The sequence below is a fragment of the Odontesthes bonariensis genome, chromosome 8 (assembly GCF_027942865.1).
Source record: "Odontesthes bonariensis isolate fOdoBon6 chromosome 8, fOdoBon6.hap1, whole genome shotgun sequence".
Classification (NCBI taxonomy): Eukaryota; Metazoa; Chordata; class Actinopteri; order Atheriniformes; family Atherinopsidae; genus Odontesthes; species Odontesthes bonariensis.
In genome coordinates, this window is record NC_134513.1 from 14,013,484 (window position 1) to 14,041,296 (window position 27,813).

The following is a 27,813-nucleotide window of genomic DNA, read 5'->3' on the forward strand; positions in this document are numbered from 1 at the left end:
GTCCGCATCCCACCAACAACCAACTCCACCCCGTTGTCAGCAGAGGCCCACAGCAAGAACAGGAAAACAAGCTCACCCCCTGCTGGAAGAAGAATAAAACTCATTTAGACTGTTTTCAATGAGAAAATCCTCTTTTTGCGGGGAATTTTTATGGCAGATGTTCAACTAAATCCTCAGAAATAAGAGGAAGCTCGTAAGCAACAAAATGTAAAAAATAACTTGTGAAATTGTCTATTTAAAACAAAAATTGAAATAAACAAATTAAACATCAATTTTGTGAAGATTGGCTCATTTCAGGATCTTTGCACGGTTTATGATTGAATTAAAAGTGGATTAATGAACAACTATTAGTTGTTCAGTTTATTTATTATCAAAATACGACAGCATATTCAGTGTTGCCTAAGGTGCAGGATATAATCAGGAACATTTGAGTTTAAATTGATCCCAAGACTTTCAAATTGAAGAGATTTCCGGTAGTTAGTTTATTTTATCATGTTGAAAACTAAAACTTTAATCATTCGTGATGTTTACATCTTTTGTAAGTCACCAAATGTAATCTGTTTGTATATCAAGCCAATCTTGGACTGCAAGAATGAAAACATCTAATGAAACTAAACCTAATGGTATATTCTTTACATTATATTCATGTACAATGTGATGGTGTTTGATAGTTTAATTTATGTCTGCTGCACTGAAAAAAATAACATTGGGACATGTTAGATTGGCTGAAATATGTTTGCTCAACACAAATGTATTAAGTTCAGCATTTGTTCACATAAATTTGAGCAAGTTGAGCAAACATATTTCCGTTTAGTCAGTCCAACATGTGCCCTATGTGTGATTATAGGTTTCTCAAGTGTGCTGTCATGAATTGAATTACAGTGGATAATAAAATGACTATTTACACATTTAGTCGTTTATTTATCCTATTTCAAATATCCCTCAATTCGAGATCCCAGAAATGTTTCATAATGTCATTATAATGAGGAGCTACATCACCATCAGGTGGTGGTTTGTGGAACTCGTGTTTTATTATTTCAACGTTGTGAGGTGGAACTTAAAGCGAACTGTTCAACATCGGACTTATTCCGGAGTCGGACCGGAAATAGCGTGAGGTTACCGAAGTGTCTTCGGCATTGCTTCGTCTGCTGAGTGTTTATCCGGCTCCTCAGTTCTGTAAGTTGCACGCTTTGATGCTGGTATCCACCGAGGTTTTGGCGTTTAACAAATTTAACTTTTGAACCAAGAATATTTTTGAAAACGGTGATTTTTTTCAAGGGTTTATTTCGTATTTACGCCCAGTGGCGGGAGACTCTTGAAGCCTCACTGCTGCTGTGAGAAGGCGCTGCATTGACTTTGCTTCATTCGCCATCTGACCTCAGAACATCATAAGATTTAGTTTTGTCAACATCTTTGCCGTCGGTTAACACACTGAGCGTCAATTTTAACAGACAGTTTATTAAATATGGCGTCAAACGCGCAGTTATTCACATTACAGTCCTAACCACGATTTAATCTAAATATCTTTTTATATTCTTAATTGTTAAAACTGAATAGACTTCCTAACAATTGAACGGACTGTTTTAATGGTAATATAAAAAGTAGGATTGAATTGACTTGACTTAAGATATGAGAAAATAAAACTTTGAAGTTATATTCCTCCTTTTAGAGATGTTTTGTGAGCTTCTCTGGTGTAACAAGAGTTGCCAACAAAAACGAGTTCCGCAGTGTTGACACCTAATGTAAATCAAGTTTTCTCATCCTCAGTCAGAAGTAGTGGGAATAAATGGATTAAAACCATTTAAAATCCCACTCCTCAGCGTGACACAGTCTGTGAGACAATACATGGATGAGATTTACGTCATCATGTGTGTTTTTAGACATGAGCCTCAAATTGTTTTTGTGTCGATCTGCATGTAAACCTCTTGAAAATCCCTTTGGGCTGCAATGAGCTCATCAAACAAGATGCTGCTTCGTTCACCTGTAGAGCGCTTTGGTCTGGCTGAAGCTCCCCTCAACCAGAAGTTCCTTTGCATGAAACCTTCACGCGGTCTTGCATGTTGTCTCGGCTGACGGTTGTCTGGCTGAGACTCTTCAAAGGCTTTTATAACTGTGACGATTTTCACGAAGCACTCTTTGTTTATACTCCAGAAGCAAGAAGTACTCACAAATCCCTTCATATAGCTGTCTTTTTTTAGTGAGATGTTACTGTGGAGGCATCTTTCTGCTGCCTCATGTGGTGACTTCTATCGTGTCCTAAAACAAGGCTGCGCTCTACATTTGGATTTGTACAAAAAAAAAAGAACAGAGAAAGTCACAATTATGATCAAATTATACCGTTTGACTTGCCTTGAATTAAAACTTCCCAGTCATAGCATTGATATATTACTTTCAATCTAAAGTTTAGCGTAACCACTTTTAAAGCTAAACTTTTTGTACTTTTATCACCTCAACAAATATTTGATATTTTGTCACAGAGTGAAATGATGTGTCTCTGCACAGAAATGTAGATGAAGGATCTTCTTTCTGCTTTAATCATTTAGTCTTCATCCAACTCTCTTTGTGCCGCATTCCATTCATTTGCACTTGACTTTCCAACTGAATTCTAATCCCCAAAACTGCAGTGGTCTCCACGTACAACCACGCGTCCTTTGAGCTGTATCTCAGTATTATTATGTGCTCATATTGGTGTTGCTTAATTCGATCATTTTCTCACTATTACAGCCTTTGTCCTGTTACTCTTTAAGTTGCCGCCTCTGTAGGTGCATTGTGCTAAAACGAGGTTATGTTGAATAAAAAACCAACACAGTTGCATTCGCTCCTAACTGATTTCTTCTCTTCTTAGCGTGTGGTCCAGGTTTGTCCTGTGAAGGCCATTTATTGCTGTTGGCTTTATATTCTTCATTCGGAGGTGTCTGCACGGCAGAGAGGATGTTGAGGCGTGCCACAGCACAGGTGAGAAGGAAGCGGGTCTTTCTGAACAATGCAAAATTGATACTAGATAGAATTATTGTTGTTGATTGTTGCTCGATTTGTTTGTATCTACAGCAGGTGGTTGAAAAGAAGCCCGGTTGCCTTTTTATTCAAGCACTTAGGATGACTGGAATCAGTGATAGTGTATTTAAGCGTGATGGAAAAAAATCTGTTGCCATTACATACAAATCATTGCAAAAGAAATCCACTTTTTATGCGTTTCTTTCATTACTTTCTAACAATTTTTTCTGCTTTTTAAAGCTTGTAGGGGGTAGTTTTTTGTTTTGTTTTTTTAATGCGAATGATTTTGCTCTCCACTTTGTCACAGATCGTCAGGCAGGTGGTGAGATACAGGAGTACAGACGCAAGCCTCATCCTGGAAAGATGTAAGTAAACGCTGAGTCTTCACTAAAGAGGCCGTGTCGTGTTTTCTGGGATCCTTTTTCGCTCAGCGTATGTGGCATATTGTTTTATCTCTTTTCTGTAAGTCCACACCGAAGAGTCATTCTGTCCCACAGAATATACGGCTCCCTGAAATGTCTGAAGGGCCTCGTTTGTGGTCTACACCAGATGTGTCCGACCATTTAAGTCACAAATGGGTCGAGAAAATCCCCCAAATAATCAAAGCCACACAACCCACAATCCTGTCATTAAATCCGTATAATTTCTCCTCAGGTACTGCAACTATCAAACCTGCTGACAAAGTATTATGTTACTGTGATTTTATGCTCTGTGTAGTTAGAAAACAGCTAAAAGTTGGTCGCCTGCTAACCATGTTGGCGGTTCTGCTGCTTTTAAGACGTCACTGATCAAAACATTTCATTTATCAACTCATTGATTTAAAAACCTGACATCTACATTTGGGAACTTTCTGATCTGTGTTAGTTGGCTGCTTGGGGGCGTTTCTGTTGGTGCTAGTGACTCGACGAGAGTCGTATGACGTCCATCTTTGCAGCCTTTTAGATGCGGGTTTCAGATTTAGAAAGGTTACCGATCAGGATTGGTTTGATGTTAAAAACCGTGCCGTGTGTACCGTCCTTTCAGCGATAAATCGCGTGCAGCTGCTGGGGCGAGTTGGTCAGGACCCGGTGATGAGACAGGTGGAGGGTCGGAACCCCGTGACCATCTTCTCGCTGGCGACCAATGAGATGTGGCGCTCTGGAGATGGAGAGATAAGCCCAACAGGTGGGACTGACCAGTTAAATCACCATTCATTCTCGGATTTCAGTTTGAGTTTTGCTTTTATGCCCAATCATTTGATCTGTAGCTGCTCGTTTGAATGAAAGAGAATATAAACAGACCTAAATTTAATGGCGTTTAACTGGTTATAGTTAACGGATCGTGTTTGCATGCAAGTAATGGACGAAAAATGATTTCAAAAGAACTAAATAAGGTTGAATGATAGATAAATAGCTATGTAGCACCTATTTGGGAACGATATTGTAGTTGTTGTGAATTTTACTTGCCATCTGCCCTGGCAGTGCTGATTTTTGCCACTAGAGGTTGTCAGCGAGCTTGGACTCATCATGGATCGCTGCTGCTGGCTTTCAGACAGCCGCACTCCTTTAAAAGCAGCTGGTTCACACGTTGCTGTCTCAGCTGCATTTTAAGTGACCGAGTATTCACTCTCAAACCCCTTCAGTGTTTATTCGTCGTCCTCATTATAAATTTCGATGACAACAGGTGGAACGTCTTAAACGTGCACGTTTTTCTCAACGTTTGACTTGTTTTCAGAAACCTTTTTTGGACGCGAAGCTTTCACGAAACGACACCGATTAACCCGCTGCTCTTTTGAACTCCAGGGGACGTCAGCCAGAAGACGACGTGGCATCGCGTTTCAGTGTTCAAACCTGGTCTGAGAGATGTGGCCTACCAGTACGTCAAGAAAGGGTATGTGCAGGCAGTGGAGTAGACTTTTGCATGTTGCACCCCGTCTTTATCCACTGAACAACGACAAAGCCGAGATTCAGGAAAAAAAAAGTGTGAAACACTAAGTCTACCGTTGGTGCTTTTATGCTAATATGAGGGTAAACGGCAGCCAGGTGCTGCTCATCAAATGCACTTAATTAGTTGATCATCAGCAGGTCTGGGCATCTCTATAAAAGAAGAGGTTTAGTCAGTTTCCTGGTCTGTGGCATTCAGGTGTGCGTCAACACAAATCCAGGAAGGAAAGACATCAATAATGATCTTAGAGAAGCAATTGTTGTGTCCATCGTTCCAGAGCGAGAAAGGTCATTCACAGGTGGAAAGCGTTCAGGACAGCTGCCAATCTTCCCAGGAGTTGGGCGTTCCAGCAAGTTCGCAACGAGGTCAGACTGTGCGATGCTCAAAGGAACTGCGAAGACAAAAAAAAACAAGCTGCATCTCAGACTCTACAGGCCTTAGTCGGCATGTTAAATGTTAAAGTTCATGACAGCACAATTAGAAAAAGATGGCTTGTGCATCTTAACAAACCTCGAGACTTCTGGAACGATGTCCTCTGGAGAGACGAGACCAAAGTGGAGATGTTTGGTCGTAATGCGCAGCAGCGCATCAGCACAACTACACAACGGAGCTGTCCTTTTTTTTATTTATTTATTTATTTTTTATTCTTCGGATAAATAAATGCATTGCTGTATTACACCAACATTGAGTAGTAGAAACGGGGATGGCGGCGTCAGCTGCTGTCGGAAGGGCCAAATTGGTACAGCCATAAATCTCCATTCAGGCACGAACACCTGACATGCTCAGGAGGAAGTGTGGAGGGAGCGATTCTGTCTTTTCCTGCAGTTTGCCGCTCACCAAAGCTCTAACCAAAACACTCACACATGAAAAAAAAAAACAGGAACTATAATTTAAGGATATGAGAATATACCTGCGGTGACTTTAGAGCGTCACAATCCACCTCCTCACACAGAGAGACGAGGAAATTGTTGTCTAATGAAGCCTTTTGTTTACTCCAGGTCTAGGGTTCTAGTGGAAGGGAAACTGGACTATGGAGAGTATGTGGACAAGAACCAAGTCAGACGTCAGGCCACCACCATCATCGCAGGTCAGATTAAACACGCTCTCTGATAACGTACACCTCCCTCGGTATGCCAACTTAATCAGCCACCTTGCTCTGTTATTTTTCTCCTCAGACAACATCATATTCCTGAGCGACAACTTCAAAGAGAGAACCTGAAAGACGCTCGTCTTCCTCCTCACCCGACAGGACGACTTTTTTCTTTTTTTTTTTTTTTCTATTTTCTCGTTTTTACAAGAATAACACTTTGCGACGCCAAAGTAAAGGACCGTTTTGGAAGAAGACTGGCAGAATAAGCTGTGATCATGGTTGGCTGTGGCGCCCCTTGCTGGTGGAAATGAAGGCCGAGCCTTCAGGAGGAGCAGAAAGAACCCTCTGCCGTAGTAAACATACGCTGATTATGCGTTTGGTTGTGCTTTGTGCTCATAGCGGTTACAAATATTATGTAAAGCCCCTTTTTATGTGTGTATTCAGACTGAATTTGTGAAAGAGTTGCAACTAAAAAAAAAAGTTTGATCCATCCAACTTGCTTCAGAATATTTCTCACAAATCCAAACTTCTCATTCGTCTTTGAGAAGCTCCGTTACTCCGTTAAGAGACGCCCTCATTAGTACTTAATGAAAGATTTTTTTATAGTTTAGGTTTTGTTGTGCCGACAGTGGTTATTTTATTGTTGATTTTATGGCATGCAGGGCAGTGGCAGACTCTCATTCTAAAGCTGAACCACTTCAGAGCGAAGAAGCGGTGTGGGCTGGTATATATTTAGAGTTGAGTCATCCCACTTTGTCTCGTCTGAGAGCCTAAAGGTGATTAATCTGAGAGATTAAAAAAAAAAAAAAGGGGGGAGAAATGAAAGAATGTCCACCTTTACTGTTGCAGTCTCTGAGCAGTGTTCATTTGCCACACAGCTGGCTTCAGAACTGCACCAATCGTGCGGAATATGCTGAAAGGGATAACAAATGTCAGCTGTCTGTCTTGGGCTTGTTTTCATGCAGATGACTCTTGACTGGAAGTTGTTCAGTTTCAGACAAAAGGGTTCAGAAAAAGAATGCCTTTTTTTTTTCAAATTTAGAGAGAGCCCCTTTAGTCTCTTTTAATTTCTGCAGCATTTTGTTTTCTAGTTTAAATCCCCAATGGTTATTTATTTGACATATATGATTTAGTTAAGTGTACTTTTGTTTCCTGGCCTGTCACTCTTGTCAGCTGTTATCGCGCTCATCTGTATTTCATATCCTTCCTGAGCTGACTTGTGGCATTCACACCTCCCCTGTTGCTTAATTTCTTGGTTTAAATGGATAAAAGATCTTTTCCTTTGGCACAAATATTATAATGCATACTTGTATTCTCTTTCTAAAGGGAGAATATAAATGATTTAGCCTTCCAGCGCTCATCATTGTTTAGTAAATCTATTCCTAAAGCATGTTAAAATGAAGGGAAATGGAGCAAGGAGTATAGTTGAGAGAAAACGATCAAAAAGAAAGGTGTTTTTTTTTCTTAAGTCAAAGACATATATGCATAAGATATTTGTTTGTTTAGGAACTACATGCAACTACTTTAATTATGGCTAGATTGGCTGTTTCTCTTTCAGGCGAGGCGGGTGTAAATGGAAGGTAGTCTTGGCCTAAAGCGATTGGCTGCAGAATCTTTACACATCTCCTCTGATTGGCTGATTCACCTGTCAGTCAGAACAGGCTTCAGCTACAGGAGATATCGGATTGGTCAGGTGACTGACATTGGGCGGGGCTTTGAGTTCTGGAAACCTGTGGATTCAGTCAATAAGTCGGGAACTACGTAGTTTCGACCGGAAATGCGTGCAAGTGATTTAGAAATAAAAGCATCAAATAAACAATCATTTTCCTATTGAGGCAATAATTTATTAATGTGCACATATATTTGGTTTTGATTAAATTAGATTATTTTAAGTCAATGTCACTATTAATATCATTATTATCATTCTTATTTTATTGTTGTTATTTTATTGACAGTAGTTTATAGATGAAAACAAACAGTAGTTGACAAAACATTGTTCTACTTTAGTGGCGTTCAGGACAACTTTAAACTTTCTTCTCTTTTATTCTGCATTGTTTCTGTTTACTCTCTTTATCTTATAATTATTGAAACCATGGAATTTATTAAAATTAGTGGTAGGTGTTTTACTTTGAAATCGTAACCGGAAGTTACATTTTGCGAACGTTGGCACTGTAGTTGAGAGTTGAGAGTCATTAAAACGCCTTAGAAGAATATTCACACCTAGTTATAAGTGCTACCCTTAAAGCGTTGTAGTGTTTGGCACTAAAGTGGCTGTATATTCGGGCTTCGGACACATATTCCTGGATTTTCTTGACATTTTTGCTGAAGTTCTCCTCTCCGTCTCCGTGACTCCACCTACAAATTCCTGGTTGTCTGGGCCGTGAGGAGAAGGAGGAGGAGGAGGAGGAGGAGAAAAGAAAAAGGAAAAGAACCTCTGGAAAACTGTCTGTGGGTCCTGAACCAGAGAGGAGATGATAAAAAAACAACAACAACAACATTTCTCAGCCTGAATCCGAACGTCGCGACCATCGGTTACGTCTGTCCCTCTGTCTCTGAACCAGCTGGACGTGTTTCTGTTTTCTACATTTCTTTGCTTCCACCTACGCAAGTTGTTGGGAACTTTTAATTTATTTATTTTTCTAGCGGAGTTGGAGCCAGAGGTTGCGGTGACTGCATAGCAACAAACCCCCGCTGCGTCTCGCTCCTGGAGCATAAAGCCAGAGCAAAAAGCAGGAGAGAGTCTGTGTGGAGGAAAATCATGGAGATCATGGACAGCAGTGAACCGTTTCTGCACTGGGACAGGAACCTCAGCGAGTTGTCTGAGGCCGGGGAGATCGACTGTGTGCTCTACACCAATGTAAGTCATCGATTATGGATGTATGAACATAAAGTGGCTTCAGACTGTAATGATCACTTTTATCTCAGTTTGATGAGGAGGTATTGGGCAGTAAGGGGGAGGGAAGTGTATGGTACCCCGCTCTCCATTCACAAGTTGAGCCCTTTGGGTCCAGGATGCAGCAGGTGTGTCATCTTTTTACCTTTTTTTTTTTTTCTTTTTAAAATTAAGCAAAAATGTGAGCTTTTTGAGCTACGTTGACTATTGTTGTTCTTGTTGTGACTATTGTTCTTCTGTTTGGAGTCGTAATTACACTCAGCAACTGATTCGACTACTTTGGAAAGAATGGCATAAACATAAATCTAAAGACCAAAAAGTTGCATACCCGATTATTTCCATCAATTGCTACAATATCTAAGTAGCAAATGCAGCCCTCACAAGTTCCCTGATTCCCCTTGTCAGCATCTCAGACCCAATTTTGTCTGACCAGCAATTCAAAATCCAAATATTTTTACAAAAACGTGTTCTTCTGCTGTGCTAAACACACACAAAAACAAACAAACAGTGGACTCCCAAGCTTATGAAGCTGAAAACAAAACATTTGGACACAAAAAAACCCCCAAAAAGCCAGAATTTATTTCACAAATATCCCCTCAAAGGTGTGGGCCATTGCTCTGTGTACATCAGGACTCATTGGAGTCATAATTGATTCATCGATTTATTATTTAGCCCGTGTCTTTTAAGCAACTTGTTTTGTCCCACAAACATTAAATAACTCAAATAGTTTCGAGTTGGATCATATTTTGTTCAATGAAAACGGAGAGGAGATGCACAAACTCGCTCTTCTTCTTGCCAATTATAGGCACCATACCTGAAATAAATAAGTAGAGTGTAACTGTATCTTCTAGAAATGACATCTAGGAAGCATTTTTTTTGTTTTTGCGCAGCATACTTCTCTTTTTTGTTTAAAAAAAAAAAAAAGAGGGAGACTATAAAAGACGGTTTCGTCATAAGGACATTTTAAGGGTTTTTATAATGTGCAATAAACAAGATAACTGTTCCTTAATGTTATTATATCAGGGGAGAGGTCTATTTATGTTGTTTCGTCAAACTGTAGTAACCAAACACTTATGTCACACTATATTATATCTCCTTATGTGTCTATGTTTATAAACGGCTGATATGATAAGTAGATTATAGTGGAAATGGATCCCACACACACACACACACACACACATGCAGCCAGCGTCTCCTCTCAGTAACGTGAACCCTGAATTTAAAGGTCTTCGGTTATGTAACTTGAAGTGTGTCGTCCAGCCATTTGTCTGCCTTGGTAACGCTGTGGGCCAAGAGCAGAGTGTGGGAGGTGAACAAAGCGAGGCAGGGGTGTGTGTGTGTGTGTGTGTGTGTGTGTGCACATGCGTGTGTTTGTGCGTGCAAACAATGACTGGGTTTCCACAGTGAAAAAAACATCTGGCTCACAGGACCGAAATGAGACACCGCTGAGGCCGAATTTCAGTTTCCAGCACTTCTGGGGACATCGTGCTACATTATTCAGATTTTTCTCAATACTTACCCCAACCTTAAAACGTGCCTTTTTGCTGTAATTTAATGCATTAAATCATGAGGATTTTGGGTTTTTTTGTCCCCAAAAAGATGTCCCAGTCCACATATTGCGGCAGTGCAGGCAGATTTGCACAGATCTCCACAGCGGGCACATCTGCAGAGTACACCAGACAGGTAAAGACTTGTGTTGTAACAGTTTCTGAGAGGGTTCATGCTGTGAGTGTAGCTGCTTTCATCAAGACCTGGAGCTACAGCTGCTCCTGTGAAAGAAGAAAGAACATCCTGTCAGATCAGGAGAATGGCTCAATATGTATTAGATACGTCCACACATGCATCAGGGAAGATTTCATCTGCTAAAAGCGACAGATGTTTTCCTGGCGAAAAAAAACAGATTTGATGAAGGTTAAACTTGCATTATTAAAGAGGACTAAAAACAAGACTCGGCATGAATGAATGGAACTGCTGAGGGAGCAAATAAGTCACTGGCTTCCCAAAACCAACGCCATGATGTGTTAGTGTATTCTGCTGAAATTTCCTTTTAACCATGTTACAGTTGCAACGGACTCGAAATCTCAGGCTTTAAGGTTTTTCAAATGGAGGCACCAATCTAAATGGTTCCTCTCAATTCCCTAAACTTGGCATTTCCTGATACTTAGGACCGTACTCGGATCCAGTACCCACTGGCTTACTTTCTCTTATTTAGTTAAACGTAAGTCAGCCCTCGTTTCCTCATATGTGCATATGTTTCCACACCAGGAAAATAGGAAAGGAGCAGCGATTTGTGATGCAAACACTTGGAAATACAGTGTACAAGGAAAAAACAGAGTTTGTATCGTTCTAAAGAGCTTGGAAGTCAATATTTGGTGTGAGCGCGTTTATTCACAGCCTGAAACCTCTGAGACAACTTTCCTGTATCGTAAGTAGTCTTCAGAAATGGTTCTCTAAGCTCTTCTTCGGATGTTGGCAGCTTTTTGTTCCGTTCTCCGCCAAGACGATCGCACACTGCTTTAATAATGTTGAGGTCCGGGCTCTGGGGAGGTTTCTTCCCTCCATTGCCAGCAATTTTTAGTCCAAGTTCTTGTGTCATTTGACACACCTCAGCTTTGTCTCCCGGTTTCCCTTCCTTAAGAACGGCTTTCTTGACAGCCACCCTTGCATGGAGACCGTTTCTGAGGACAAATTCTTAGGTTCACCTCACAACCCCCCTTTGTCCCAAACAAGCCGTTTGGCCGTGTTTCCATGACGAACACGAGTTATTTTAGCTTTTTAATACATGGGTACCCTTAAAGACAGTCAAAGGTCCAGTGTGTTGGATGTAGTGTCAATCACAACACCCCATCTTGACCTTTCCTTTCAAGCATGAGGGGAAAACTATGGTGGATGCAAAAATATCTACTGGCCCGCTCTGTAACCAGTGTTAGATTCTGTGTTATTGTAATAACATTTTGGTTCAACATGGCTGAGCGTCCGACAGATTCACTGTAGCCGGTGCAGCTATGATGTGTTCAGAAAGTGGCGTATAAAATCCGCTGCATCGGTGCTCAAAGGGTAGGTTGTGCTAAGAAGCAAGATATGTTGATGTTCTATTTTTATAGTAAAGTATGAATAGTATGTGCGTGTGTGCATGAGTGGGGCACGTGTGGATGCGAAAAGCAACAGAACTGCAGTGTTTGAATCTCGGGCGGCTTGAGAAACAGACTGGACTCTTTGTTCCTCTCCCAGCCGTGGGTCGGCCCTTGCTCTCGCTCTCTCGTGCTGGAGGTGGGGGGGGGGGTTCGTTGATGGGATTCCTCACAGCGGCGTGAAGCCGAACCATCGGCAGCATGTCTGGGACCCACAGCCTCAACGGCTGCTTCTCTCATCGGTCCCTCCCGACTACTCCCAACTCTGTCGTGTAAGAGCCGTCATCATGACCAGGTTTCTCAGGTTTTTACAGTAGGGAGACAACAGTTCGTCATTCATCTTTACTCATGTGGGACGATCCTATAATGACGCTGTCTCAAAGTAACAAAGGGCATCGTAGGCTTGGCTGCCAGACTTGTTTGGCATCCATTTCAGCAATTTACAAATCTGCATAAAACAGAAGGTGAAATTGAAATCTCTCAGTCAACGAATCTAATCTTTTGTTGCTTTCTTTTGGAAGTAAACCTGTGCTATAAAATGAGCTCGCCAGAGGCTGAACAGGTCCCCCTTGGGAATGCAATATTGTGAGTTATGAATATCAGTCATAGGAATTGAAATCATCATAATCAGCAAAAACAAACTTGGAAGTTTTTGAAAAGCTTTTAATGGGAAGTCATTACCCCAAAACTGAACGTGTAGCAACAGATTCTCTCTATGAAAACACACAATGTCTTTGGCACATGCATGAAACTACGTTTATTCTCTTCTTAGAATATCAGATCATTTTACTGGTTTCAGATTTGACTTTTGGCATGGTGTGATCCGAGTTGGAGTAAGTTTGGTGCTAAACAGAGCCACGTGTTGATCTGTGGTTCATATTCAAACTATATTTCATAGTCTGTCCTCTGGGATTTGCACGCCAGCATATTTGTTCGTGTGCATAGATTTCCAAACAATGTCTTTCCTCAGAAAATAAGGATCGGTGCCAGTGAAGCAGCACCAGTCCTTATTCGGCTGTGCTTTTTTTGGTATATCTAGTTACGATTTGTTCTGACAAATCGGTGCTTTTGCGTAACCTTTTTGGTATTTGCCCTGCTCCTTTAAAATATCTGTGGATGTGAGAAGCACTAGGTGCCAGGTGCTGTCTTCAATGTAAAATGAAAAAAAGTGCAAGTGGAGTTTGAGTTGAGCTGCGCCGTGAAGTGAAAAGGAAACTTAAATGAGCCTGCCGTACATATTCAAAAGTCCAGGACTTCTGTTATGGTTCCTGTCGAAAGGTCAGTCAGACAAACACTCACAAAGAGATGAAAAAACAACACAAAACTCAACTCGCCTACAAGTCCAGACAGAGATTGAAAGTAAAATAAAAACACTAAAATAGTAAAACAGTCAAAAGAACCAGAAAGAGATGAAAACTAACTGAAAACTAACGGAAACAGATGGATGCAACTTGGATGCGACCTCAAATTACTGCAAACTTATCACAAATGCATCACGAATCAGTGTAAAGCGAGACGAACTGACCATATCAGATTGTATGATAGTTACAGAAAGCCCAAAAATGACCAGAAAGAAGTGCGATCTGACCACAGACTGATGGAGGAAACGAAAAGATGCACACTTTTTAAATCTTCACTTCACATCTGCCACTTTATCCCTCTGTACTCCACTTTAGGTTTATGGGAGTCCTGTATGAGTCTGTTAGTCTCATAAATCTGACATGTACATTCAGACTTTTATAGGAAAGAAAAAATTAATTCAAACGAAGGGATCATTGAGAAAAAAGTAGATCCTGAATACAAGACAAAAAAAAAGGTGACATACAGAAGGGGAGGGGACACATGTCTGTCAGAGGGTTAAAGAAAAGGAGACGGGAGGCCTTTAATCTAACTTCCACTGCACACACTTTAAAAAGTTTGGCTTGTTGCCGAGCACATTGAACTCGCTGCACTTGCATACTTCAACCAATCGAGCGTGCAGAGAGAAGGAGCGTCTCTCCGTTTACACGGCATACCTGCAGACAAAAACTCATCTGGCGTCTTCCACACCGGCTGTGATCCCCCCCCCCCCCCACACACTTTCACCGGTCTGCCAGATGAGCGCTTTTACAGCTCAGCGCGCGCTCTGTGTGGACTCACTTTATTTCCCCCCACAGCAGCGCACGCCCAGGGCATCGAGTGTAAACAGCTTTCTCCATGTGCTCACAGTGCAGAGCCTGTTCTCCGTTGGGGCAGGGCATCCTGCTCGCCGGCGACCTCGCGCTGCGTCCGTCTGAATGGGCCATGTGTGCGTCTGTAACATGAGTGTCAGTGTGCAGAGAGAGAGGGAGAGGACCTCGCCCCCGGGGTGCGCTCATGCAAGCGCATTCTTAGCGGTCCTGTTTTAATCCTGGAATAACAAATATAACGTGGAAACCAGTCCCATTTTGCTGCCGGTCAAAGTTCAGCGAGATGCTCCTCGGCGTCGTTCGCGCTTTTCATGATTCAACCAGACCGGACTCTCTAGATCTGTCTGTAACTCAGCTGGAGAAACACACCTGTGTAATGAATCTGACGGGGTTATTACTGCAGGCGTGGTGCCGGATCTTCAGGTTGCACAGCAGTAAAACAAAGACTTTCTGTTCCAGTCATCCATGAATAAAGTTTGGTGTTCATTTTATGTCATGTTTTTTTTTGTATGGATTTTAAATTTATCCTGGCTGTTTGGGCCTGAGAGGGACGAGTATGAACCCTAAGCATTGTCTTTGAGAAGGAAAGTGTCCTCAGAGTGGACTTTGGGTCTGTTTTACGAGACTCTGTCCTCATAGTGAGAATCCTGATCTGACTTTCTGTACCAGCAGTATCAACAATGGAGTTGATTGACTTTGTGTTCTAAATTGAATGTTTCCGCAGAGAAGTTTAGTCATTACCCAAATCATTTATTTCTCAGAGGCCGCGATGAACATTATCGGTTTGTTTTGCTTTTTTTGTCTGCCTTGCAGAGAAAAGAAACGGCAAATTGTCACATCTCAGAGGCTGAAACCGCGTGGAGTTTTGCAACGTCGCTTAAGAAATGACCGACATGACTTGGCATTTGTTAAAAAAAAAACGGTCGCTGGGTTCGTTGAGTGAAACCTTCCCAGCTCTGAAATGCCTAAAGTGAGGAGCTGCATTTTAAAAAAGGCAGACTTGCAGTGGAGTTTTTCTTTTGACCGTCTGTGTTTCGGTCGGATTGAGAGCTACTGTTGAAAGTGAAAACTACGCAGGGAGTCCTATGAAACTTGGTGGAGAAATGAAGCAACACAAGAAACCATAAAATGCAATGCAGTGATGCGGTTCCTTCTCTTGAGAATTTCTAAGTTAAAGGGATAGTTCGCCTCTTTTGACGTGAAGCTGTAGGGGGTAAGAAAATGTTCATAAATAATATTGCTAGTATGGGATGTCATACAGCTTCATGTCAAAAGAGGCGAACTATCCCTTTAAGTAATCGCTCCTGGTGGATAACGACTGCACTCTTGTTTCGTGGCTTCATTATTTTCTTCAATCTAATGCTACTGTCTTGTTTCCCTTTGACGGGAGAGTCCGATTCAGCTCCATTTCTTCTGGAGTCGACAAACGAAAAGTAGGGAATGCATTCTGAGCTATGTCTGCTACACCTTTGATTCATCTGGTCCACGTTTCCCCCACAGTTGACTTTATGTGCAGTTTAAGTCGCTGATTTAGAGGCTAAATTCAGTTTGCAGCCCCCACTGCATCCATTTTTAAGGAGAATTGGACATTTCGACGTGTTGTTTCACGGAACCGAAAACTGACTTCACACGTGACATTTGGTCCAGACATTCTGTGGAGGGGTTTTGTTGGTTTAACACTAGGAATAACACCCGGGTAGCTTCTGCAAGAGACCAGCACGACATGGGAAATGTCTCGGGTCAGTCCAGGTCTCTTGCAGCTTCTTGAGTTTTCCTGAATGTTTCTATATTTTGCCCCTTCCAACCAAAGTTTCTGATTGTCCTCATCTCTCCACTCTTTTGGCCTTTTTATGAAAGTGTTCCTGCCTTTCACTGTCAGATCTTCATGTTCTTCAGCTACCTTCCTTTCAGACATACAGCAGCTGTACGGGACATTACGCTGACTTTATAACAGGGAACTCCCAGGGTGAAATGAATTCATCGTTCGATATTAGCCCCTCCTGGTGTTGACTGGAAGAGCACAGTGCTGCTATTCCTGTTCGAGAACTTATATCCAGCGTGTGTCCACACGATGATGTATACATTTGGTAAGTTAAGCACTAATATCTGCGATGCACCGCATTTCAAAGCTTTAAATGGAGCGATTCTTGGCCTCGAGGAGTGACAGATGGTGCGCAGATGGACACGAGGGATGCATTTTTCCTTCTCTTGTCAAAATCTGATGCAACTTTTCTCTGGATTTTGAAAGTGGGCCCAAACTTCAGCTTGCTGCAGGCAGGCGGTCATCTGAGTGCAAAGCGAAGGTAGTAATCAGTGCGGGAGGGATCATTATGGAAAATCTAGAGGAGCCTTCATTCTTTGAGGCAAAGCTAAATTTATCTCCGTATCTGTCTCTTTCGCTGCCCCCCCCCCCCCCATCTTCTTTCTGTATGCATTTGCACCCCCTGTCATTTGCTTCTGACCCCATAAAAGGTTTTAAAAGTTTGTGTGTGTGGTTAAGAGGGTGTGGGTGTGCTTTCTGTGTACACCCAGTCTTTAAATGAGCCTCGAGGCAGCTTTTTCTTTCTTTTTTTTTTTTTATAGCTGCAGCTTGTTGAAATGTAGCCAACTGACCTCTGTCTTTTTTTTCCCTCCTCATGGTCGTCTGCAAAGCTTTTTTGTGTCAGGAGATACGTCCAGTTGAATTCCGAGCAGCATTTCTGGATTTTCTCCTTGAAATCCAGTGGCTCTTCCTGCTTGAGCTCCAGCATTCCAGGTTTTAAACATCAAAGAGTTTAAACTGATCACTACACGGTATGAGGGGCGTCAGACACTCAGCTTTGATGTCGTTTTTGCTGCCCATAACCCTTCCATGTGGCTCAAAGGGTTAAATCTCGACCAGTTTAAGACCAAAACCTTTCCGTCAGCTGTCTCGTTAGTCTTTCAACCCTTTTTTTTTTTTTTTCCTGTCCCTCCTTCGTCCGTCACTCCTACAGAGTGAGCTAGAGCGAGTCGGCTCCTGTCCTAAATGCCAGTAACCTCTGCATGCTTGGCCTGCTTTTATCCTCTTCCTGACTCCTCTTCCTGTGTAAAATATCTCCAGCTGTTTATTGTTTTGTATTTTGTCCCACAGACAGTTTGACATTGCTCAACTCTTCAAGGTCTCAGTTTAACTTTAGAAAGTGAGTAGTGGTAAAGTACAGGCGTTGAGCTCTCGTTTCACCGCGTCCATCCCTGACAATGATTGTTATTACAGTTCTAAAAGGGGGAAAGAAAGAGTATTCCTACATTTCTCGCATGCCTCCACCTCCACAAGTCTTGATGACATAAGCTCTCCGTCTGCTTTTCGCTTGACATTGTGGAAGCTCTGTGTGACCTCTGCTTGCTTTGAGCGCAGGCGTTTTCCACTTAAATCATTTGTCTACCTGCTGCAGATGTCGGTGACACAGGTAAGTTTCACAAGACCCAATCTGGGCCTGATTTATGGCCACCAGATGTGGTGATGACTTCGGGGTGTGGACGACAGCCCACCGCTGGTTTAAAACTGGTAAAGCGCCTTATTATGTGCCCAGGAGGCGGATATTGTGCAGCCACATCCACAGAATACCAAACAAGATAAGAACTGCATACGGATATGATACTAAAGGAATTGAATAGCATTTCTATTTATAAAGACAGGGCTGTTATTAAAGCTTATTTCACAGGCTTATTACATTTCGGCGTTATCTTCTGCCTCATGTAAAAACCTGAGACGGGGGGTCAGCGTGACATCTGTTTCCATCTTTTTCATATGCTGACCTTCTGCGACATTGATGTGTGTAAATGATCGTGATAGTTGGAAGCTGGAGAGCTGAATGTAACTATCGCCACGCTTTGATTTTTAACTCCAGCAGAGAGCACTGGTTAAAGAACCGGCGACTTGTGAACACCGTGGTTTAAAAACAGTGACAGCAGGTACAGATTGCAAAGAATAGAGACCCAAACACAAGTCATTTGCAGCTTAAACCAAAAATCTTTTAGTCCTACAGACTTCCATGCAGAGAACACCTTTTTTCCTCGCATGAACCTTTTCATTGGAACAAACAAATAATGTCTGTGCATGAATGTGCCTCAGTGCATATGACTTGACATTCAGGCATGCGTCCGCCTCAGACAGCTCCATTAACGGAAGAATTCAGATCAGCGGCGCGCCTGGACAAGTTTCCCCAGAGTGTTGGCCTTCTCTCGGGGATTAAGAAGCTCTCGCCGTGGGGGGTGCTTCAGCAAGGCCGACACGGACCCAGATTTTACCCTCCAGCAAAAAAAAAAAACGTCCCAGAGGTGATTTTACGTGTCAAGTTGATAGAAAGAAAGTTGGCGTGCAGAGAAAGGGCAGAGGGAGTTCAGCTGGTGAGGTGAGGGGTGTAAATGGGTAGTGTGTGGAGATTGAAAACGTTGTGCACGTGTGTGACTGTTGACCCGGTTTTTAACAAGCAGGAGACTAAAAAACAGCTGTGTGCTAATGTTTGACAAAATTTCCATGTTGTTCCTGACTGGAAGGGGAGTGTTGAGCACTGGTTTCCCATTGTTCCAGCATCTTATTTCAATTCACTTTACCATCACTCCCCGTTTGGTTAGATTTACCCACTAAAACTACCCAGCTAGGTTTCGGAACAAAAGATTGCGATTGCTTTTTAAAAACTTGCTTAGAAAAAATGGATCCAATTCACTGGTTGATGACGAGGAAACGCACCACTTGACTGTGGTGAGTACAAGTCTGGGTACTCTCGGTCAGCTGTGAGTTCCTGTAGTCGTCAGCGAGAACGCACTCAAAATAGCAGGGACAATAAAGATTGGTTTAGATATTTTTCAAGCCAATAAAGGAGCTTTACAAAACATATGTTGCACGGTTTTTCTGTTGCTAACTTTGCGTGGGGTTTGTGTGTGTTAAAGCCGGCCTCGTGCTTACTGGTAATGTCTGTAACCCTGGTGAAGTCATTACGTATACTCTGTAGGGCCGCTGGAAACAGTTGTGGGGGGGTTTGCTCTCTGCGAACGGTCAGTGTGACAGAGCACGGCTGGAAAGTTTGTGTTGTTGTGTGTGTGTGTGTGTGTGTGTGTGTGTGTGTGTGTGTGTGTGTGTGTGTGTGTTTGTTGTGGGGGTTGAACGTTGAACTTTTGGGAAGCTCTGGGAGACCGTGGGGGCAGAAAGAAAACTACTTTTTTCCTCCATTCGTCATCTTGCGGGTCCGTGCGTGCTGCCTCTGTAGTGCAGATGAGCACACGCATGCTTATTGGATATCAACAGAGCAGACTTCAGATTCACAGCTGAGTCATATTTGTGAGCTTTGACAAGACATGTTTTCCACCCTGCGAGCCCAGCTCTTCCTATTTTTATTGCCGGCGATGGTTCGGCCTGAACGTTGACTTTGGGGGTCTTTTTGCATGAGACTACATTGAGTCCCCTTTGTGACACAGGAAGTGGACGCTTAGATGTGATAGATGTGCTGGTATTTCTGCCGCCTTCGGATGTTTTGTGCTGTTTCTTTCTGCACACCGAGGGTGGAGAGTAAACACTCTCTGCCCTGCTGGACATCACGCCCACTGCTATTCTCTCTCACATCCTGTTGTTTACATCATCTAAATGATCCATTGCTCCACTCCTTTGTTAAAAAAAAAAAAAAAAAAAACTTTGATCATACTTCCACAGATGCTGACATGTTTTTACATTTAGAAGTATTTCAAAGGAAGCTAATTTAGGGACAGATTCCTTCTCTACAAACCAAAGTATCCAAAGTATTGAGACTTCTGGTTTGAAGGCTCTTTTTGGGAGTTTTTGTTGTTGTTGTTGTTGTAATCAACAGCATATTTGATTCCTTAATCTTTAAAGTCTCATAAAATGGTCCTCCAAGGTGTGTTGTTAGGGTTTCTTTTATTTTTGTGCGTCGCACAATAATCCAAAAAGAGGAGCCAAATCCTCACATTTAAAAAGCTTAAACTAGTAAATATCTTCTTTCTTCTTTTTTTTTCCTGGTCAGAGAATTAGCCTCACAAAGTCTTTATAAACTACAAGTACAAACTACAATCAGAAATATCGGATGAAAACTTAACTAAGAATCTCTCAAGTCTTTATTTGTTTATTAGGACTTTATCAGTAAACCCAAAATCAGTGTCACAGGAGAAGGAAATACAATATCCATTTCTTTTTCATACACACACAAAACAAGAACAAAAGAAAAGAAACCCCATCCACCCTCCCCTCCCCCATTGGTCTGTACTTATAATTTTACCCAAGCAAACCTAAGCATTTTATAGTCTATATAATGTGCTCTAATCTATGGCTAGTACTTTACAAGTCTAGCTAAAAATTACATGCACCATCGTGTCGACCGGCTGATCTCCACTCTTTGGTGCTGAGCAGGTTTCATTTCGGTTTTCGAGCTTTTTCATCCAAAATGTCTCCCTGCCTTTAAAAGTATCTCTAATGAAAGCACAGGAGTCAAATTAAAAGCTGAGCAAACAAAACATTGAGCTGAAAGACCATTAAACACAGAGTGATAAAATGGTTTGCAGTTGTTCTCCCTTCAGTGCGATGCCTTTAACCGAACACCAATAACGTCACATAATAAAACTCCAAAAAATGCTCAAAGTCTCCGATGTCCAACCTCGCAGTTTTGAAGCTTTTCTTTGTTTTCCGCTGTGGGAAACTGAATGTTTCGCCGACTGACAACCCCATCTTACACTAGAAGTCATTTTTTAAATTAGATTTTTCAACATTTTCTAACATTTGATTCAAATACTGATACATAAAGCTGACATTTGAATGAAAATAATCAGTGGCTGCAGCTCTAGCTATCTCAAGATTGCCCTTTTGTTTTGTCTGATCACTGCTCCTCCTCCTTTGTTTTTCGGCCTTTTTGTCAGCGCAAACATGGTACTTCTGACTACTTCTTAGTTTTGGCAAATCGGCCTGAGCTCGATGTCATTCGTCAGGATCACGGAGTGTCTGTGTTGCGCTCTTATCCTTGTGAGAACCAGCCAGAGTCTCCCTCGGAATGAGGGCGTTTTTGGTAATCGAGGTCATTCTCGGTGAGATCATTTGGCAGATGTGTGTGTGTGTGTGTGTATTTGGACACAAAGTCTAGTTTTGAAAGAAAAAACGAAACATGGCTGATTGGATGTAATAGACACATAAAGCAGTATACTTTTAGTACTCCAGCTCCCAGTCTGGACATGTTGTCTTGGTGCTGGGCTCGCGTCCTGCTGCCTTCCTCACCAGATAAGACCCAGATAGGAGAAGTCCTGCAAGGTCTGCCATTTGTCTTGCTTTACTTCACACACTCTGTGTCAGTGGCATAGCTACGGCAGTGTACCAGCCTCGGGCCCGGTGCAGTTACAGCTGGTGGTGATAAGTGGTTTATAGTTCTGTTCGCTATCATCGTTATCTCACACATGCTTTCACTCTGGCTGAAGGCTGGAAAACCTCCAAAGTTTCAGTTGCTTTAAAGATATTCTTGTTGCAGTCCAGGTTGTTTTGGGTTTGATCATCCGTAACAGTTTCTGAGGGTCTGAGCTGTTCTCTTAGCTATTTGAGGTGCAACAATGTCACCGATGACATCTGTGGGGAATTGAAGTGGGATTTGTGCTTTGCCTTTGTCGGTCTCAGACTTTGATTTTTAGAAATGTTAGGGTTAATTTCTTCTAGGAATTTCCATCCTCACTCAGCTCACCTTTTCACCCGTTGCTGGACATAACAACCTTTTACCTTCTACGTTTCAGGCCCTGTCTCTTTAAAGCAATACTATGTAACATTTCTACCTTAAAATAACAGCTTGAAAAAAATTGTGCGGCTAGAATGAGTTTTAATATTACGATTGGCCTGTCTCCTATGCCCTTCGGGGGTCTGAGTTGGAAAAACCGCGCTATGTAACTTTGCTGGAGCGGCTCGGGAGCTGAGCGGAAGTACTGTGACTTGCTTTCTGGCACACCTACTGCAAAAACAAATAGACCCCTCTCAGCTCCCAGGTACATTTGATTACTCTTACCTTCTCGGTCGACATAGCTTGCACCTTGTGACTCCTCGCCGGTTCGTCAACAAACGTGAAAGCGAAAGGGTGTTGTATTTACGACAGTGTAACCGTACATTACCTCCAAGCCTGTAGGGGGAGCTCCATGGTGGGCTTTTTGAGAAGTTACATAGTATCGCTTTAAAGGATAAGACCGTTTTTTTTACATTGGGCCCTTGATTTCACATTATAACATGATGTTCTACTCACCCCTGCTTGTTGTTGGTCATTTGGAGCTGTTCCGAAGATATTCGAGAGGCGTCTGGCTGCTCTCTTGAGATATTCGGCCATGAAACGGTTTCCTATGGGCAAGCTTATACAGGCACAAACTATGCTGTTTATAATTTATTAATTACTCTACACTAGCACTGATAACGTGGAGGTGCGTCGCTTACTTAAAAAAATCCGGGTTACTAATTTTGAATTTTAGCCGAATGAATAAATAGGCAGCAGGTCTGTGGGCTGTCTGTGGCAGTAGCACGACGATGACGTCAGTAACACCCACTTTATGACAAAAAAAATCAAAATTACAGTAACCCGGATTTTTTTAAGTAAGCGACGCACCTCCACGTTATCAGTGCTAGTGTACAGTAATTAATAAATTATAAACAGCATAGTTTGTGCCTGTATAAGCTTGCCCATAGGAAACCGTTTCATGGCCGAATATCTCAAGAGAGCAGCCAGACGCCTCTCGAATATCTTCAGAACAGCTCCAAATGACCAACAACAAGCAGGGGTGAGTAGAACATCATGTTATAATGTGAAATCAAGGGCCCAATGTCAAAAAACCGGTCTTATCCTTTAAGGACCCCGTACTCAAAGGCCCGATCCGCTCTGATTGGTCAGCTTATTGATCCAAAAAAATGGCAGAATGTGGTGCTGATGCTCTTTTCCCCGATTGAACCACAAGAAGTTAGCCACTCAGCAGGCCGTACACAAATGCGATTCATGGTGATGTCATTAGGTGAAAGAAGAAAAGCCTGCGTTACAAACGGGGCATTTCAGACCATTCAGAAGCAGCATATTCTGGGGGGATGGAATAACTTACTTTTGCTTGGATTTCTGGAAAAACGCCTAAAAGTCAATATAACTACTCGGGTAAAAAAGGATAAAATAGAAAAGGGCATTACGGCCGCTTTAAAAGTTGGACTCGGGTGATGTGAAGGAGGAAAAGTTTCCACACGTGTTACTTCAGGTAAGTGCTGAAACAGACTGGAAGCACACTTTGGCCGCAGGAGTTTCACGTGTGGGGGAAAAAGAAAAGGCGTCTGGTGATCTAATTAGCAGATTTTTTTTTTTCATCTCCGGTGTTTTGGGAATTTCAGCAGCCAGACAAGAATGTTGAGAAAGGTAGAAGCCTTGTTTTTTTTTTTTTAATGAGATTTGGAGAGCAGCTGGTAGACGGAGAGCTTCTTTCTCTCCATAGTAGAAGCAACCTTAAATGATTACAGTGACTGATGATAACAAAGTGTCCTGTTAAGCAGATGGAGAGTCCTCGCGGGGCAGATTGTCTCGCTGTCAAAGAAACGTTCCGATGTTCATTCAACCTTTCACACTGCTTATCGGGTGATAATTGGACACGTGGTGGTAATTAGTGACATTTCAAGTCAAAGATCTGGACTCAAATCAAACTAATGACTCACTCGGTTTGTCCAGATTAGACGTTCACGTGTGCGAGGGTGTTGTTTTTTTCTTAGTGAGCGCGCTGTTGTGTCATCAGCTAAAGTACACACGGATGAGTCCAGGGCAAGGTACACACACACACACACACACACACACACACACACACACTCATCAGGACACACACGAGAGGAAGGTGACCGTGAGCCCCGGTTGGGATTCTGTGTGTTTTGTTTTGTTTTGCTTTTTTTGTATCGTCAGACATTTTTTTTCCAGGGAATTTTTTTCACATCTGGTTTGACTTTCAAGAGGAGGAAAATGTTGCATCATCAGACTTTTCCTCTTCTCACTTCAGAAGCCGAAAGCTCCGTTTGTTAAGGTTTAAAACAGAAGCACAGCCTGCCTTACAGAAGAACTGGAGACCTGGGGGTGGGGGCACTCTTCCCCCTCCAGTTCACCCCCTTGCTGTCAGTTTACCTGCTAGTGTCCAACACAGCTGTTGAGGCTTTAATAGTAGGGACTTATCATTGGCTGCCTGATAACAGAGGCTTTTAAAGAAACAAAAGTTCAAATCAATGGCGATCACAAGATATTTTCTTATCTGCTTAGTGTTTTATGAGCTCAACTCTTGTTAGTTGCTTTCTAATAGAGTCAAGCCTTCGAACAGGTTTAAAATATCCATTCTGACTTGAAAAGTGTGTTTTTGATCAGTGCCAACGGCCCTAAAAATGCTGCATTTGGTTTGAATGTCTAAAGTGATCAGATGAATTGATTAATTCTGCAGATGATGTGGTCAGAATGTGGTTGTTTTTCTCGTGTCTACATCAAGCCGGAGTTTCGACTCGTCTGGCTCGTCTGACCCAGTTTAAAATCTTCGCTCGCGTCTCTCTGATGTTATTAAGATCAGACATATTAAAAGTGCAGCTAAGCCTCTGAGAGAGAGATTCTGCGCGACATTTAGCTTGAGCGATAATCAGCCTGCATTTCCTCCTCCATCTACAGCCTTCAATTAAAAGATTGCAATCTCCTCTTTCAGCACCGTCCCGGGCTTGTTTTTTGTGTGTTCCGAGAGGAAGGTTATTCAGAAAAATATGAGAAAGGGCCTCTTTGTTATCACCGGCGCTCTCTCTCAGTTCTGAGTCTCGCCCCAGCTCCAGTTTTTACCTCCCAGCGTCCACATTCAGGCTCACGGTTCTGTTTCCCAGCTGGAGAGAGTTGGGTTACAGCCCGGCCCAAATAACACCTCTCTCGTGGGCTGCAGAGACAAAGACGTTTCTGTTGTGAGTGTGATGAGTTACACCCGACCCTGCATCCCGATCACACACAGCCACAACCGCAAGCAGAAATGACAGGGAGCTCATGAAGCTGCGCTGTCATTTTGGTGCGGCTCTTTTCTCATTCAGGCGGAGCGGGACCTCTCCCACTTCCTGTTCTTACACTACAGTTCCTTTCTTTCTTTTTGTTTGTTATTTTTTTGCTTACATTTTGGAGCTTTTCTGCTGTGCTGTGCAGCAGGAATGTGTCATCTAGGGAAAAGGGTGGCGTGAGAAGTCATGTTAAGCCCAAGTCTGAACCCAGAGAATATGTTTTCTCTAATGGGCTCGATCGCTCTTCTCTTAAAAGTTCCACCCTTTTGCTTAGTTTCTTTTGCCACCAGGAGGGGTTTTTCTGGTTTCTCATCGTCACAGTAAAATAAAAGTCCAGGAGTTTAACCCTGAAAAGCACAAGTTTTTGAGCCAACTTTACAGTTTCCGCGACGATCAAGACGAAACCCCCCCCCCCCCCCCAAACCATGAGTGTGTGTGAGCCTGAACAGAGATCTGACGGAAGTGTAAACACCGTACAGGATGGCTCCTGGTAACCATGCTGAAGTTGTTGCTAGGAGACGCTTAGGGGAGTTAAGTGTATGTAACACACACATGCATACACTGTAATATTCATCCAAACCATTGGTTGTTTTTGGTGACACACACTTATCTTTATCCTGGAAGGAAGAATTGGAACCACTGGTGGATAAATGTGTAAATATTTGTCCCCCCCCTCCTTGAATAGACTCATGGTATGCTGTCAGTGTTTACATTACACACACAAACATACACACACTGAGGTTTGTAGACGGGCCATGTAGGGCAGCACACAGTGGCAGGATGAAGGAGGTCATTTGTGTGCATGAGGCAGAAATGCTAGAAGTTGTCTCTTGAGTCTGTAATCGAAGCCACATGCTTGACATTCGGCCTTCCACCCTCCTGCTGTTTCCGTTGCTTCCTCCATCTTGATTTCACTTTCCTCTCACTTGCTCATTCATGCATGTGGTGAGAGGCACACGTCTGGAAACGGACAACAGTGCCGTCATTAATTATTAGCTTGTTGTAATAATTCAGAAGGGCGGGTCACAGCTTTATGAATACCCTCCGTCTTCAGTCATCTGCTGCGGACTGGGCTCATAATGTAATTGAGGAATTGTCAGTCAACAGGAATGCAGTCAAAGTAACACACTGCACATGTTTTATCATCTGCCAGATGTGACGTAACTAGTCTGAATTTATCTGAACTGAACTCGGCTATAGATTTAGTTTTCTTCTTGATTTCAGTGTCACACATGTGTTTACATGTTTAATCCATGCTCTTTGAGTCCGGGTTTGGGCGGGGTGACAAAACCGATGATTTGACTTACTCTTAAACATTTATTGAGTTGTAAAACATCTGAAAATTCAGAAAGGATGTCGTAAATGTATCGTGAAAAACCCATTTCTCTTTAGTTTTTTAAACATTCTCCGATTCCAGCTGCCTTAAAATTGAAACTAAAAGAGTTTCTTGGTTTTGTACCGTGATTGTATCACTGCTTAATTTCTCTGAGGATCTTCAGAGCGCTGCAGCTGCTTGTCGTAGATTTGTGTTAGCGGCGTGCTTTAAGCACATCTGCAGGGCTTTGCTTCGACTGGCTTTTGTTCGCTGTAGTCTAAACACCTGGAGATGGAGGAGGGTCGACACACTCACCTTGTTGAGAGATAAAGGAATGTGGGGAAGGAGGGATGAAAGAGGAGGCGGAGAGCGGGGGGATTGGGGGGAGGAGAAAGGCTTGGTGGTAACTTCAGTGTGTGTTCTGTTAACAGTTTTCACCACACTGTGAATCGCATGCACACACAGAAAGAGAAATAGTGATTAGCTGGGGAAATGTTTCTGATTGGCTGCTTTGGAGTTTCCTGAGGGGAAGCTTCAAAAGAAGGTGCCAATAAAGAATTTAACAGTCTGTAATTACAGTCCCGCGGTCGCAGACTGGCAACGATGTGGCTTTGTATAATCACCTGTCTGTCTCCTCCTGCATGCGCCCCCATCGTGGAGGGGGTTTTCTGTTAAAGTCCGTTTCATTTCTCCTCTCTGCAGCACTTCTCTGAGCTCCTGGACGACCTCTCCCAGGATGCTTTGCTGGGTCAGCTGCTCAGCGACCCCTTCCTTTCTGGGGGGAGAGGCGAGGTGGAAGCCATGGAGGGGGAGGACGGCAGTGAACTGTCTCCCTCTTCTCCCCTGCCGCCGCACATCACCGCCGAGCACAGCTACTCGCTGTGCGGCGACAGCCGACCTCAGTCGCCGCTGTCGCATCTGACCGGAGAGCACGGCAGTGAAGCAGGTGAGACGGGAACTCAGGACAACTTAAAGGTTGTGTTTTCTGTGGGTGCATTAGTAACTTTAATGTCTTGGTTGGCCCCATAATGCAAAACTGAAGGACAAACCTTAGTCAAAGGCACTTTTACAACCTGGCAACCCAAAAGATTTTCCTATTAATGATTGCTATTGCTCTTTAAACTTTTACTAAATAACCTGCCGATCAGTTCCTTGTATATTTAATATTACCTTTTTATAAGCTTTTGCCACCTGCCTAAATGCTTAGGTGCATTCACCCGAGTTCATTGGAGGGTATCCAGTCTTGAAATAGTGATGGAAAGCCAAAACAAAGCCTTTGCATTCCTTA

General features: G+C 42.7%; 2 protein-coding genes across 4 annotated transcripts in view; both read left to right on the top strand.

Annotated features, from left to right (window-relative positions):
• Positions 1-1,094: 1,094 nt before the first annotated feature.
• On the top strand, positions 1,095-7,837 carry ssbp1 (single-stranded DNA binding protein 1). Of its 2 annotated transcripts, XM_075471833.1 has the most exons (7): positions 1,095-1,176; positions 2,846-2,955; positions 3,302-3,359; positions 4,018-4,158; positions 4,776-4,863; positions 5,916-6,004; positions 6,093-7,837. In XM_075471833.1, exons 2-7 carry the CDS (start codon positions 2,932-2,934, stop codon positions 6,134-6,136), a joined length of 444 nt encoding a protein of 147 aa, XP_075327948.1. In that variant the 5' UTR covers positions 1,095-1,176; positions 2,846-2,931; the 3' UTR covers positions 6,137-7,837. The 2 variants fall into 2 exon arrangements, with proteins under 2 accessions (XP_075327948.1, XP_075327949.1); XM_075471834.1 differs by lacking the exons at positions 1,095-1,176; positions 2,846-2,955 and having other exon boundaries at positions 3,260-3,359.
• Positions 7,838-8,173: 336 nt separating this feature from the next.
• The window catches only part of creb3l2 (cAMP responsive element binding protein 3-like 2), a 29,270-nt gene continuing 9,630 nt past the window's right edge, over positions 8,174-27,813 (top strand). For both annotated transcript variants that reach the window (XM_075471835.1, XM_075471836.1), the window contains exons 1-2: positions 8,174-8,864; positions 27,228-27,471. In XM_075471835.1, coding sequence (XP_075327950.1) covers positions 8,766-8,864; positions 27,228-27,471 — 343 coding nt within the window. In that variant the 5' untranslated portion in view covers positions 8,174-8,765. The remainder of the gene's footprint in view (positions 8,865-27,227; positions 27,472-27,813) is intronic.

Coding starts and splice junctions, on each gene's coding strand:
- ssbp1 (XM_075471834.1), top strand. CDS start 3,269: ATGCGAATGATTTTGCTCTCCACTTTGTCACAGATCGTCAGGCAGGTG. Junction 3,360..4,017: donor AAGCCTCATCCTGGAAAGAT/GTAAGTAAACGC, acceptor CCGTCCTTTCAG/CGATAAATCGCGTGCAGCTG. Junction 6,005..6,092: donor GGCCACCACCATCATCGCAG/GTCAGATTAAAC, acceptor TTTTCTCCTCAG/ACAACATCATATTCCTGAGC.